General features: G+C 42.0%; 1 protein-coding gene across 1 annotated transcript in view; it reads left to right on the top strand.

The window, feature by feature from the left end:
- LOC120807382 (A disintegrin and metalloproteinase with thrombospondin motifs 9-like) overlaps positions 1–15,413 on the top strand; it is a 44,885-nt gene that overhangs the window by 26,421 nt on the left and 3,051 nt on the right. The window contains exons 29-39 of the mRNA XM_040159356.1: positions 4,357–4,527; positions 6,634–6,810; positions 9,654–9,824; positions 10,053–10,247; positions 10,704–10,833; positions 11,263–11,357; positions 11,954–12,048; positions 12,200–12,333; positions 12,776–12,867; positions 13,764–13,868; positions 15,159–15,267. Coding sequence (XP_040015290.1) covers positions 4,357–4,527; positions 6,634–6,810; positions 9,654–9,824; positions 10,053–10,247; positions 10,704–10,833; positions 11,263–11,357; positions 11,954–12,048; positions 12,200–12,333; positions 12,776–12,867; positions 13,764–13,868; positions 15,159–15,248 — 1,455 coding nt within the window. The 3' untranslated portion in view covers positions 15,249–15,267. The remainder of the gene's footprint in view (positions 1–4,356; positions 4,528–6,633; positions 6,811–9,653; positions 9,825–10,052; positions 10,248–10,703; positions 10,834–11,262; positions 11,358–11,953; positions 12,049–12,199; positions 12,334–12,775; positions 12,868–13,763; positions 13,869–15,158; positions 15,268–15,413) is intronic.

Here is a 15,413-nt window from a genome sequence, read left to right as displayed (position 1 = left end):
TACACCTTTGTACTATATACATCTTTGAAATGGCTATTGTATTAAGAATTCAATTTGTCTCAAGGCACATGTGGTTTTATAGAGAAGTTACTAATCTTATTTAGACACTTTATTTTACAGTTTTTGCGTTTACCCTCTGTTACGAAACCAACAGCGGTGTTGCCCCAAAATGACATTGATTTTGAAGCATGAAAATGTTGACTCAAAAGTTCCTGAAACGTCCAGTATCAGTAGTAAACACCAACAAACAGCAGATGTACTAGCACTGTAAAATAAAGTGTCTCCCAGAGTTTGTGGTAATTAGAACTAATAGCCATTGTATTCCAGTTTGGCAGAGGGTTTTGACCCAGATTTCTTTAGTGTGGCCAAAACAATAGGTTTAAAGCTCTCTGCTCCAAAGGTGCTTGATATGAGTGTATTTATATTGTCTTAGTTAATGTTTGCTTTGTACAGTAAGTACTTGGAGTTGCTAAATATGCTATGCTCAACAATACCTCACTTGGAACAAAACACAACTCAACTAGCCATTAAACTATGATAACCTACACTACAGTGGTGCTTTGGCCAAACAAGGGAGATATAAGATATAAATATCAAAAATGAACCATCACATTTTTGGTTGGTTAGGTGTCTATTGTGGCACATTGATTTTTGATGCTGCCTTTTCTGTATGTTTTATTTCTTTCCATGAGCTGTTAGTGGATTGATCAGATTGATCAGCTAAATGCAAAGTGTATCACAGATTTGATGAAATAATGTTGAATTGTCTTTGAATGTCCATCAAACAACTTGCTTAACCTTTAAGAGAATGGGCTGTTAAAATGTCGTATTTTGAACACGTGACACCTGTGACCACAGGGGAAGTTAATAGTGTTTTGTATCCAGAGCTCTTACTCTGAGCCAACCTAATGTGTCTACCTCAGTCTCTGTTATGATTGCCCCCCTGCCGTATCTTTCTCTCCCTTGTACTGGAGGGATTTTGGCTGGCTAAGATTAAGCATGAGTTGTTGAGGCTATCCAGTGCAGTTGATGGCCCTAAACACAGATCCAGGGTGTGTGCCATCTCCCACCTTACTGCTTACAAATCTTTTGAGGACAGTGAAAACTGAACCAAAATCTGTGGTTAGGGGCAACTTTTGGCTGCAGCCCACCCAGTTGACTCTTCCTGGTCATAAATGTCTGTACTGACATCACACCTTATTTTAAGGGCCTGTTAACATAGCAGTGAGTACATTTTTACCACACACCATTTACTAATGAGAGCTATCGCTTGTAATGACTCCCACGTGTGATTGTTAGGCAGCGTAAAATCAAGTCGATGCTGAATCAGTGACAGTAGAACACGTATTAACACAGCACATCCTATCCTTAGTTTCATTTTTCAGTCTTAGCAGTTTAACTCCTTGTGGTCAACCTCTTGATGCAAATAGCAGTACGGCACAAACACCATATCAACAGGCTCTTGAAATAAGTATATTGTATGTCTCTTATTCACAAATGGCAGTATTAGTCTGTGTTTCAAGAAGATTTCTGTATATTTATGTAATTACTTGTATTTATTGTTACTTCATTATAATGTTATGTCAATATTTAATTTTTTATGGATTTGTTGGATTTCTGTTCATTTCCAGAAAAGGTTACGATTAAAGTGAAGTAGAGGTACCATCAAAGGCTTTTTTCATTCTTATTTGAACATTTTCTGTTACATGCAGTGAGCAGGCCACTGTAACAGCAAACTAAGAAAAAGAGAGGAAAAAACAAACAAACAACTGGCATCTGGTTGTCCAAAAATGTCAGAAACAGAAACTGATGCAAGTACCAACCTTTAACGGCATTCATCCTATATATAAATGTTTGACTCAGGATTACCAACTCTAGCTTTATGGCAATTACAGTGTGTTTGTGGAGGAGGAAAATGTCCTATAATATTAATGAGTGTTTTAACTTTGACTTTGGCTAAAAGATTTAAAAAGGGATGCCTGGCAAAAAGCTTATAAAGCATTCCTCCCTGCCAGTCTTTTCAATGGGGTGTTTTTCCTGAATGAAAATGCACAAATCACTGAGCAATATCCTTGTTATTTTATGTGGTCAGGGCCTCTGCTGACCTCTCTGAGCGACCCTGCTTTTACCATCTGTGTCAGGAGTTCAAAGCTCTTTACATCAAGGTAAATCTTTGTCTTGGCTGACAATGCCTCAGTATACCGCCCATCTCATTTACTGTGGTCATTCACTCTTAATGCCTACTCCGGCGGCTTTTTCTGGGACGCCTGGTGACGCGTGCTTGTCTATGAAGTTGCCAGCACCCTTTGCCCCTTTCTGTCAGGCCCCTCTACTCTGGTCTAATGCGGGTTGATGACAGTGTACCAATGTGGGGGCCAGTGACAATGACTCAAAAGGGGGGGGGGGGCTTCAGCAAGACAACAGTGGTATATTGTCGGGTCAAGGGTCCCGTTTGATCTGGGGATGGGCCCCTTCCTGGTTCATCCCAAAAGCACAGACAGACTTCTGGGAAATTGCCTGTGATCCAGGGGTAATAAAAAAATAAAAAAAATAAATAAATAAAAAAGAGGAGTTCAATAGAATTCCTACACTACACTGACCATGGAAAATTTTACATAACTGAATTCAGTGGGGGTTTATTTTCACATAGCACAGACCAAAATTTGCCTCTCTAGATTTTTGTAAATAAAGTTGCATTTGAATTATGCATTTTGTGTCTGAAACGCCAAGGATTGCAATCATCCTCTGAACTGCATTCAGAAATCCGCTCAAACAGACCAGATTGATGACTGACATTGTCGAAATGGCACGTAGCATTATGTGATGTAAATAAAATTATGCTTATTACTCATTACATGATGAAGTCAGAAATGTTAAGGTCAAGTGTGTGCAAGCAGTGATGTTTGTATTAGCGCACTGCTCTGGATAATTACAGAACCCCAGAGAACTTGTGGGCAAAGTTAATGAACCCTGCATGGGGGGATTCATGTACTGATAAAACACATGGTGTTTTAATTTGGTCCACTTGTACTGATTCCCAAGGTATTCGGAGGGCACAGTACAACAACAGCAGGAAAGCCCTTGCAAAAACGTATATAAAACTTTGGAGGAATGACCTGACGCTTGAACAGAACAACAGTCTGCGGGACTGCCTTGGACTGTAAATGCTCTCCTTTAATGATCTGAAGCTTTAATGGAAAGCCCACTTTCCCCTGTCATGACAAACAGTTCATCTAAAAACAAATGTTATCGTGTATTGTCTTCGTGTCAGTCAATAGCATTAAAAATACCATTTCTGTTGTTACAGTCAGTGGTGTTATTTGATATTTTGACATTAGGAGAACTATCAGTGAGGACAACCATGAGGACAGTCTGCCACTCACTCTCCCACTTTTCATAGAAAACGCATTTAAGAAACAGTAATTGTAATTTTTATTCAAATTTAAGCATAACAATAGCCGCACAAGAATCACACAATGTTGATATGAGTAATTTTCTTTATTTTTTGGCAAAAAAAAATCATAATTTTGTCTTGTTTGAATAAATGGGCAATCCACTGACAACACAAATAATTCCAATAAATCTAGTGTATTACAAAAGAAATTGGAATGTGAAGGGTGTCTGGATTTAAAAAGGGGAATAAGCATTTTATTAGCCCCTCCTTTCATGAGTCCCCCTACCCTTTCCTCCTCCCTGAATGACGTGAGGTCACAGCATGTTCCTGTCCAGTACAGTCCCTTGCTGGTCAGGACAGCACCACACGCTGGGCCACGTACTCATTCAACTCTGAGCCTGTCGCTTCCCATCCATCCCGACATGCAACGCCCACTCTGATTATTCGAGCACAGTCCAGCCCTTCTCCACTCCCTCATTTGTGTGTGTGTGTGTGTGTGTGTGTGTGTGTGTGTGTCTGTCTGTCTCTGCCTGTCACATTGAGTTAGACTTTCAATAACTCGGTGAACCCGGAGGTGAAACAAACTGCTGCCGGGGTGATCGGGCATGCTTTGCCATTGGACTAGCTACCCACGTGGAACTAGGTCGCAGCACGTTTTTTTTGTTTTGTTTGTTTAGTCAAAAAAGAACCATAAAATGATCGACATTTACCCATGCAATAACTTGTTTTTAATTACAGCTTAGATGTCATCTATTTTTTCATGCAGATTGATATTCACATAAGCCTGACATTCAAGAAATCATGTGCATTTAGACTCCCATTAAGGCGGTTTAAGCTGAACAATGCGGACCAAAAACAAACAAAAAAAAAACCCCATCCACCCACTGATTTTCATTGGTGTACAGGTTTTACACAAAACATACCTTTCTATTTAACTCCTTCTTTCCTCTGACATCTTGCAGTGCTCGGCCTCCTGTGGAAGAGGTGTCAAGTCCCGTAAAGTGAGCTGTGTGACCGGGTCAGGTCGCCCAGTCCCAGAGGAAAACTGCCAGTACCTGTCCCCAAAACCCAGCAAGCAGAGGCGTTGCCGAGGTGGACGATGCCCCAAGTGGAAGACTGGCAACTGGGGAGAGGTAGGACTCTCTGCCCCTGCTATAAAACACTCCTCCACCACTCTTGTTCCCATGCTGCCAGACCTTTTTTTTCTCTCATTCCACTTTAATGCTTATCGGCTTGCAGGCAAGTATAGTGCATAGTTTTGAAAACATCTGCAGCCAAAAAGCCTGACTGTATTTATGCACCACATCAGGCCACTAACTAAGGCAGGGTGCTTTTGAGAGTCATATGGTGGTTTACTGGGTTGCAGCACAGGCCTGGGGCGGCTGCAAACAGAGGTCTGAGCCAGGACTGTGACACCACAGGACAGTAAGTAGGACAACAGGAGGGACGTGCACCCCTCTTTGATCTGAGGTCCAGCCAATGTAAATCCACCCCTCTCATCTCTATATTTTCTCTTCCTGTGACTCTCACTCTACTTCCCTCTATGTCCCTTTTATCCTCCCTCTCCTTGTTGCTTTCCCCCACTGATCACTTTTTCTTTCAAGCCATCTTCCACTCCTTCATTTTTTTTCTCTCTTATCTTCTGCCTCCCCGATGGAAACCACATGTTGGTCTTGTTTTTGAAGGCCTTTCTAAGGAGCTAATTCACTAACGTCATCATTGCCACTCACAAAGTGCACCTGGGCTGGTGGAGAGCCTGCCTTGTGCTAATTCTCAATTTCTCTCTCTGTCTCTCTGTGAATTCACCTCCCTGGCCAAGAGTCTGAGCACAGAGCCTCCACATCTGTGCTCCATTCATCAGGGAGGACGTGCGTCTGCTCCAAACAGCTGTACTCGAGGGTCTTAGTCAAGTACGGCGTAATTACCCGTGGTGCAACAGGCTGCCTAGTGGTTCAACTGCCAAGATGTCAGGACAGATAATATCCAGTGAAATATGTTGCATTGCGTCACACATTAAAAAGGACATGCTGTGAAGTTCTGTAACAGTTTGATTTGTATACAGACTCAGGTAGAAGTCTGAAAGTATGGATTCGGTCCAGTCATCTGATCTCACCACTGCTTGATCATCTGGATACGTTTATCGTTTCCTGCTCCTTAAACCTGAAAAAAACATGAGCAGTTGCTGAATCATGGTGGTCATGTACACACACAAGGATATAGACAAACACTGTATCACCCCCACATCAGATCTGCACACATGTACCACTATGATGCATTTATCATGTAATCTGCTTGTTATGTAGATCACCAGCAATCCTCAACCGCATCTCTGTGTGAAAAGACAAAAAGAAGTTACTGTAAAACATCACTCTCAGAGGCGGTAATACAAAAGCTAAAAAGTAAACATGCATGTACTGCTTATATCCAGTGACTATTTCCGTCATGGGTCGGCCTCACAGCTCTACACAGTTGGAAGAACACGAAACAGATCCTCCGTCCCTCGGTCATTCTCTGCCTTCTCTGCAGAAACCTGGTCCGTATTATAGCAGAAAAGACACACTTTCATTACAGACATTGCTGCTTTGTAGCTTAGACACAGGTTGAGAGAACTATCTGCTTTCTAGGCCCTGGCTTCATGTTTCTTCATTTTTCTGTAAGTAATAATATAAATATTTGATTTAATATCAACTATATAAGTTAAATAAGAACATGGAGGCTTGGCTGCAGTTATTTAAACATCACATATGTCCTTAATAATAGGCATTTCTAAGGCGCCTTATTAAAAAAGCAGTGAAAAGCCAATTAAAGAAGCCTGACACTATGATGCAAAAACCTAAACAGCTACACTTACTTACAGCACCAGCATCGTATTCAGTATTAGCTACATTTAGATAAACGTGAGCATATTCGTTTAATAAGTAAGAGGACAAAGTGTCACCAGTCAGTCAATTGTCAGAATAAATTATAACAATAGAATAAAACTCTTTACTTGTTTAAGTATATTCTCTACAGTGAATCTCAACACCACATTGAAAAAAAAAAAAACACAGTTAGCTAACAAAGTAGAAACGTTACCATCGCTCACGAGGCATGTTGTGTATCGCGATGGTTGCAGTATTACGGGAATACAACGGTGACTGTACTGTGTCATATACAGTAGTACAACAGAATTAAACCTGTGCTTAAAGGTAGGTTCAACTCTATTGCTCCGACTAAGCCCTTACGTGCCCCGCTTTCAGTGCTCAGCCTCATGTGGCGACGGCGTCCAGCGACGGGAGGTGTTCTGCCAGGTCGGAGACCGACGGAGCCCAGTGGAGACCGGCTGTTCCCAGCGCTCCCGACCGGCGTCCAGCCAGAGCTGCCGGGTCGCGGACTGTCCCTCCCGGTACCGGTGGGAAGAAGGACGCTGGCAGACGGTAAGCCGGGAGAGCCCGGAGAGCGGTGCGACCGGTGCGCCGGTGCAGGTCGGTCTGAGCCGGGCGAGGATGAGTTCGCTCTGTCATATCTGGTGAAGTGTGAGTTGATGCCTCAGCCGGAGGCACTGCTGTCATGAGGCCAGAGGGGAGGAGAGGACGCGAGGTGCTGCTTTGCCCCTGATGAAAATCAGATGATCGGGCTTTTTCCTTTTTTCTCTCCAGCTACGCCGAAGCCGCCTCGTAGAAACGGGTAGGTCCGGTGCTGAGGCTGATTGGCTAACTCGTTTTTTGTTTTTTTTTGAGAAGCAGTTGAAAAGTCAAGTGACAGTAGGTAAAGTAAACGCGCACCTGTGAGGACTGACCGTTGACGGTCATCTCAACCTTAAAGAGCCTACTAGCCTACACGTTGCTACTAAAAAGCCAGATTAAAGGCACTGAAACCCCATTTTCTCAGTCAGCTTCTTTTTACGAGGGATGTACCAAGGAACTGCTGTGGTTATCTCTTATAATAATTCAGAGACTTGTCTGTGTTTTTTTTATTGTCATTATTATTTAGGCTCTGTGCTCTTCTCACTGGTTTTGTGGGCTGGTCTCAGCTGTAAATAGCTGATGTCACGCTCGTCCATGCACCAATCAGGATTTAGCACCATTTGAATCTAAATGTTGAGAGTCCTGCTGTTGTTTGCCCAAGTTGCCAGGTGTCTGTCAATCAAATGTGATGAACAAGTGTTAAGTTTTTCATTTCAAACTCTTACTGACACTACCTTTTCTCAAACATTTGATTGTTTGCTTATTTAGTTAAGAATATTAATGGTTTTGAGAAAATGACTTGAAACCACATTTGTTGGGAATTTAAACCCTTATATACATCTCTGATTAGTGAAAAGGATAGTCTGTATGAATATTATTATCTATCTATGTGATTCTGAGAGTACTTAAACTGAAATAGTCTTGTTGCGTAATATACGGTGGCAGTCGTACCTAGGCTATATTAAATGGGTGCATTCCAGCTGAGAAATATTCAGCAGTTTTTTGCAGGCCAGAAGCTACAGATCCTTGTTCAGAGTTGGGTTTATTAGAACAGGCAGCTGCATCAGGAGTCTCTTCTCGACTGTGTTCAAGTGATGTTGAATCTGGGTCACTGATCAGCACGAAATGTCTTTTCTGAAAGGAGAGTCTAATTAGTCTGGAGAAGTGTTTGGAGCTCCCTGCCTGGGTGTCCCAATTAACAGCTGGAGGTAATTACAGCAGTTCACCTGGCAGGAGTTAACATGCCTGTGTGTTTTATGCACTTAAACTGATTTCACAAATCAGAAATAATGTCTTACATCAGCACTTTATTTCTTCGCAACCTTTGCTACAGGCGTAACCCGCCTGTTGAGTGAAATATTTTTAGTTATAACTTTATCTACCATCAGTATTGATAAAAAAATATTTAAACTTGAGTACCTGTCATGCAGGGTGTGTTCATTCCTCTACTGTACAGCAGCAGAGCAACCACTCATAATGGCAGTTTCCAGGTATTTCAGTTGTATGACGATGAAGACCAGCTGGAATCGGCTGTGGTCGTAACACTAGCGTTTCTGACACAAGTGGAAGCCTCACCGAGCCCTTCCTCAAATGTCCAGTGCATGAATTATACTAGAGACTTGGATGTCATAATGATTGAGTTACTTAGTGGACCTGGATAAAGTAGTCATTGCCGTGGTGCTTCAATGGCACAGAGCTTCTCGTCAAATAAACGCTTTGCCTAAGGGCACCTTTTTTTATTGCAACACGAGTTTAAAAAAAACAATCAACAGAGGTGGATTTAGGGACTCAGGAGCTGGCAAAGTTAAGTATATGAATTCTTTTTCTAATCCTTTCAAAAGAATTCCAGCACCTCTAAAGTTCAGTAATTACGTTCTTGTTGTATCTTGTCTGTTTAATCCGTAGACAAACAGAAATATGAAAATGAAGAGGTGTGGTTTTATGTGGGGTTTCATGCTGTAATAACTTTTTTGCTTTGCTGCAGTGACAACTTGGCTGTTTTCCCCAGCTTCCCATCTTTATGCTAAGCTAAGCTAAAATAAGCTAAGCTAATTGTGTCTTATCCTCCTACTTAACGGACAGACAGTTAAAGTTGAACTATCCCTTTAAGTCAAACCCTTCTGTGTCCTCTGGTTGGCTTAAGAGAACGCTAAACTCACTGATAGAACAATAGAGCAGCATTCTCACGGTGTTACTCTTTGCCTCCTTTTTTACTTCTCATGTAGAAATGTGCAGTGGCAACAAGAGGTGACACCAGTGAAGCCTTCATTTGAGGTCCAGCTAAATGACTTAACTAGTAGTCTGGATGCTGAGACTTAGGGCAGTTTCTTTCTGCTCGTGAATTTCAGCTCTGACCTTTCATTAGACACACTCTTTGGACTGTAAACGGTTTCAGGATTTAGGTGTTGTGTAATCTCTTGTCCTCGGCTCAGATTCTTCCACTACTTAGCAACACAGTGCTTTCCTCCAAGCTCTTTTCCACTGTTTTGACATCTTTCCTCCATGTGGTGAAGGTCCTGCTTTGACAAGAAGACACACATCTCAGACTCTTTATCCTTACGGTGCCAATGCACTGATACCTTTTCAATAATGATTATGAAAAATCCCTACTTTGCTTGAACTGAAGCTTCCTTGTTGCACGTGCAGCTATATAGAGCTGCACACAAAACTGGGTCCACTTGAATAAAAAGGACGAGTCTTATTTTAACACACACATATATGATAAAGCAATGTCGTAATGGTTCTCCTAATACCATTCCTATATGATTTGGCAACTTTGTAAAACACCAGTCTCTGTCTTGTCTCCACCACAGTGTAGTAAGTCATGTGGATCGGGACACAGACGACGAGCCTTGCAGTGTGTGGACCACAACCAGAAGGAGGTCCATGCTATGTACTGTGTCAACCAGATTAGACCTCCAGACATGGAGAGCTGCAACACCCACGCCTGTGAATTAATCTGGATCACTGGGGAATGGACTGAGGTGAGAGCCAGAGAGGCTGCGTGTCATCTACCTGATGTAGTCCCTCTAAAGGCTTTGAGATCTTAATTGTAAAAAGTCAATTTGCACTAAAAAGGCAAAACTTTACTCTTCAAAAGGACCATTCATGTAAATCACCATCTTTGAATCCAGTGATACGGAAATGACAGAAATCACCCATGTTTCCTGTGAGGAATACCGTTCATGCCAGTGATTTATTCTCTCCTCCAGTGCTCAGCCAGCTGTGGCCAGGGCTACCGCCAGCGTCTGATCTCCTGCAGTGAGGTGCATGTGGAGAATGACAACTATGAGTACGGCCATCAGTCTTTGTCCAACTGCCCCGGGACCCCTCCTGAGAGCTACATGCCTTGTAATCTGGACCCGTGCCCGCCGCCACAGCAGTGGAGGGTTGGAATCTGGGGACCGGTGGGTGAATCCATGCTTTTAAATGTTGTCCAGTTATTTATCAGTATTTAATCAAGATGGGACATGCATGTTTGTAGCCTCGGTTTCCTGGAATAAAATCACGAGACTATTTGTTAAAAAAAAAACAAAACTTCTTTGAGTTGTGATTTATCAAAGACTGGTTGTAATCCTAATAAATGCAATCTCATGAGGCACAACTGTGGATTTTAGTTTAATTTATCTATGCACAGTATTTCTTTTATACATGAGATTTCATGGTTTTGCATTAATGAAGCCAGTTTTCCTGACATTAAAATCTCTGTACCCTTGACTTCAACCAAATGAGTCTTGAAAAGAACAAAATGAACATGGGCGTAAAATGTCTCGACATGGCCACTTTAAAGATGAAAACTGCTGACAGTCCGTCGTCTGCAAGTTTTATTTTCACACTGTCACGGTTCTCTTCCTCCCCTCCAGTGTTCAGCGAGCTGTGGTGATGGAGTAATGGAGAGGACGGTGCAGTGTGTGTCAGCAGATGGTCAGGAAAGCAATAGGTGTTCTCCAGACGCCAAGCCAGAAGGCAGAAAAGTCTGCAGAAATCCAAGCTGTGAGTACTGCAAGGAAACTGCTGCTCTTTAACAAAGATCAAGGCTACCAGGGTTACACACAGGCCAGCTGAATGCATCTGAAATTCCAGTATTAGATATTGCTTGACTTGATCCAGTCATCTCTGAGATTCGGCCTTTAGTGAAATATTTATGATCCTAGGCAAACATCAAAGATTTACTGTCCAGTGTATTTACTTCCCTATGGTAGGATGGAACATCAAAGAGTGAGTGGCTTTTCGTTTTCTTTGATTCGATGCAGCGATTTGCCACACTTGACTAAACTGCTGAAATTTGTGTGTGCGTGCGTGTGCGTGTGTTTTTGTGTGTGTGTGTGTGTGTGTGTGTATACAGTCTGAGTGCCTCCTCTGTGTTAAATCTCTGCATAATACACTGGTGTACTTATTTCTACTTTTTTTTGTGTCTTCAAGGCCATTTGCCCTCCAGCTGTCAGGAGGTCCAGAGCACCAACGGCCCCCTCCCAGACAGTGAACACTTTCTCGATATTCAAGGAAAAGCACTCAAGGTAAGATTTTATGATCTTATTACCTCACAGATGCACAAAGCACAGTTTATGAAGCCATAACGGGTTTTATCGATCAGGGGAGAGGGACAGTTGAAAAGTAGGTCTTCATGTTTTCTCTCTAAACATTTCAAATGACTCAGACACTGACAGAATTTTTAGCTGCAGTGTTTGTGTGACTGCGTGTGTCTGCAGGACGGTACAAAGTGCTTAAAGTTAATCTCACTAGCCTGTGTTGAGGCATACTTTTGACACCGTGGCTTGGTGTACACGCTTGCAAACAGATGCAGCACATCTCATAAATGCAGTCAGTGGGAATTCTTTGACTACGGTTAAAATGACCTTGAAGGAACGGGCAGCTCAGGTCATTTTTAATGATTTATACACGTGCATCTGTGTTGTTTGGGGCTTGTGATTGCCATCATAACATCTTCTATTCTACTCCTTTTCCTTACCTCCTCACCAGCGTTATTTCCCTTCCCTTCCTAATATGCACTTCCTCTCAACTTTTTCCATTTTTTCTCACTCCCCACTCCTCCTTCGTCTGGTCTCCCACATCTACTTCCACTGTTACTCCTCCTCCGCTTTTTTCTCCTCAGGTCTACTGTGCAGGAATGCAGACAGAGACTCCACAGGAGTACATCACCTTGATGATGGGAGAAGGGGAGAATTTCTCTGAGATCTTTGGCTTCAGGTAAACAGCTTACAGGATAACAATGAGAACAGCCTGTTTCATCACAAAAATCCAAGTGACTCTTGGCCGTGTTTTTTGTCTGTAAATGAAGAAATTCCATGGAGGTGTAAGTTGAGCTAAGGTATCTCGTTTGTGTTTGTGTATTTCCCAGGCTAAATGACCCCACCCAGTGCCCAGCCAATGGCTCCAGAAGATCAGACTGTGACTGTCGGAGAGACTACACCACTGCTGGCATCACCACTTTCTCCAAAGTCCGTCTGGACATCAGCAAGATGAACATCATCAGTAAGTGGCCCCATACACATGCAGACAGCAGATGACACGCACAAACACACACATGCAATAGCATCCTGTGCCAAAGTTAACTCTACATTACTCTCAAATAAGAACTTCCTTTGCCATTTAATTATGTCTGTGCTCATGAGGGTTAATGGGATCAAGATGTCTCCAAGGTTTATTTAAGCAGCACACAATTACAAGGCTTGAGGGGATTAAGTGAAACTGCTCTAAGTAGATGGAATTACACTGATATTACCATTAGACTGACCCTAAAACTAAGGCCAGATTTAGTGTAGGTTAAATGGCATAAGACTTGGTCATTATGGCAGATGTAAGCTATCATTATGCAAGTTCATCTGAGGTCTTTATAGCAACATATTTCAAGATACAAATTTCCAAGAATGGTTGCCACATCATACTTGATTAGTTTGTTGCTTTATCTTATCAGCTACAGACTGGCAGTTTGCTTTCACCCGAGAAGGCAAAAACGTTCCATTTGCCACAGCTGGAGACTGCTACAGCGCCGCCCGTTGCCCACAGGTGAGAATGACAACAGCTGTTACTTATATTGGGGGGGGGTTAACTTTTTCATAGCAGATTGCTGACTTGTCATAGCAGGAAAGGCACAAGTGTAACTAATAATGTTAATGATGGCTAAGTTCTTTTAAGTGTCCTAGCAAAATTGCACAATACCAGGGCCTTGGAACAGCTGTACTTAAATAGGAGGCAGTTGTTATTAGTCTTATTGATTAAACCTGTGCTTGTCCTGCTACGATATGACGAGTTCAGATGTCTGCCTTTATAGCCGTCCATCCTTTTAGAAGCAGTTAATGTCTCTAGTTTGACTGTGTACCATGCAAGCTTCCCAAAACACCACACTTCACTTGTTCTTAATTAACTTTAAATGATTTAAAAAATTGTTCTAGAGACATCCCACATGTAGGCCAGTCTCATGTATTCTTTGACATGTATGGTATGTGTGCTACTTACACAGCTAACTCTACCAAGCTAGTAAAGTTAAATGAAATTGACGTTACAATCCCAACTTTGATACTGGATTGAACATTATTCTCAGTATTTGAAATATATTTACTGTATTTGCAATCTTGATAAACACTTTAAAAGAGCACCCTCACTCATAACTTGTATTACTTACAATTAATAACTTTGTGTTGATCTCCTTCTGCCTGTAATTCAGTTTGCACTTACTGTGCTTTTAAAAAACCCTCTGAGGGGAATATTTGAATTGAGTTTATGCCCTTCTTTAGATCCTTTAATGCTTTGTGTCCTTCTTTCTGCTGCTCCTGGGAAATCAGACACTTTAAAGTCTCTTTTATCAAAGCATCAACTTAGTCATTTCTAATGCATCTTGAAATACATTTCAGTGTGATTTCTTATTTATATTCTTTCTCTCTGTCTCTTTCCTCTTCTTTTAGGGTCGGTTCAGGATCAACCTCTCAGGAACAGGTTTTAAGGTGGCTGAGGACACCTTGTGGATCTCCCAGGGCAACTATGCAGTGGCTGATGTACGAAAATCACAGGTACTAGTAACTCATGACACACACATCCTGGGAAAACTCCAAAAACAACAGCTAACTTTGATTTTACGGTCTTAAAAATGTTTAATTTTAAAAACATGAATGAATAATTACTTTGCCACTGATCCATGATGATAGTGAAGTACTGGGCAAGTACATAGTTAAATCATTTAAAGTGATAATGAGAATAATGAATAATTATTCAGTGATCTTCAGTAACTCCTTTTATATTGTGCTCTTCCACTATACGTGTTTGTCTCTTTTTGCTGCTGCCTCATCTTCTCCATTCGGTACTGTTACTCTTTTTCCATCCCTCCCTCCACTCTTTCTCCTCTCTGCATGTCCTCTTGCCTTCAGAGCTCCAAGCGGGCATAGTCCCAAATGGACTCTGTATTCCCAGCTCCACTCCTCCTCATAAACTTGCTGAGAAAGGACCTTTATTGGGCAGCTGCTCTCTCAAGTGCATCCCCCACCCCCTCCCGTCTGCATTTGAAATGGAGATCAAGCTGGAGAGTGTTTTTTGGCAAGGCAAAAACAGGAGGCAGAGAAGATGCCAAATAGTGTTCACACTCTGATATCCATAGCCAGCTAGCCCACTCTGGGCACTCCAGGCAGTTTAACTAAAGACAGGTTGTGACAGTGGGGTAGGGAGAGCACTCCAGAGGAGATCAGACAAACCACTCACTGCATGCTGTGGCTTTCATGTCGTGGGATAGTGCTTTTGGTGCGCTCATCTGATGCAGTCTCCCTTTAGTTTCTAGATGTTTGTATGAAAGTGCCCATTGTGCTGCATGCAAATTGTGCCAGTGAAGTGCTAGTGATTAATTAGCTAGTATGTCTCTGCTTGTTGCTGAGAGTGATTACCTAATTCATACATGACGACAGTCTGCCCGGTGGGCCCCAGTCTTTGTGTCTCTCTTAAAAAGAAAAGCAAATTTCATTGACACCAAAACAACCCTGCCAGAGATACCTTTCAAAGTTGGAAAATTCTCATCCTACCTGAAGTAGCATAACCCAGTCCTACGCTGTCGAGGCTTTTTTCTTTACAGATCCTTTAAACGTGCACCGGTTATACACTGACAGGTCACATTAGTGAGAGATGAAAAACTTGCCTAAAGAAAAGGTGTCCTCATAACAGGACAAAAAAAAAAAAAATCAAGTAATCAGGGATTCTGACTAAATAGTCTCTCATATGTAAAATCTATATCACTATATTACAAAATTTACTAATCTTCAGGTAAGCCACATCAGCACCATGGCATATAACTCTTGTCATTCCTCTTGTGTCCACAGGATGGTAGCAGAGTGTCAGGAATATGCGGCGGCTACTGTGGTAAATGTACACCGTCCTCTGGCTCCAGTCTTCCTGTAACAGTGGAATAGACCTAATACCATCAAACAGGTTTGGAATGCATTCTGAATACACAATAAAAACTAATTCACTTTCAATTAGAAGAGACACAATCTGTATTTCAAAAAAAAAGACAAGAGTTTAGCCCCACCACCAACATTCAGAACACGTGACTGGAACCTGCTATGCCCCCCAAA

This window comes from Xiphias gladius, chromosome 21 (assembly GCF_016859285.1).
Source record: "Xiphias gladius isolate SHS-SW01 ecotype Sanya breed wild chromosome 21, ASM1685928v1, whole genome shotgun sequence".
Taxonomy (NCBI): Eukaryota; Metazoa; Chordata; class Actinopteri; order Istiophoriformes; family Xiphiidae; genus Xiphias; species Xiphias gladius.
Note: the sequence above shows the minus strand (reverse complement) of the source record. Positions and strands in the feature narration are given on the sequence as shown.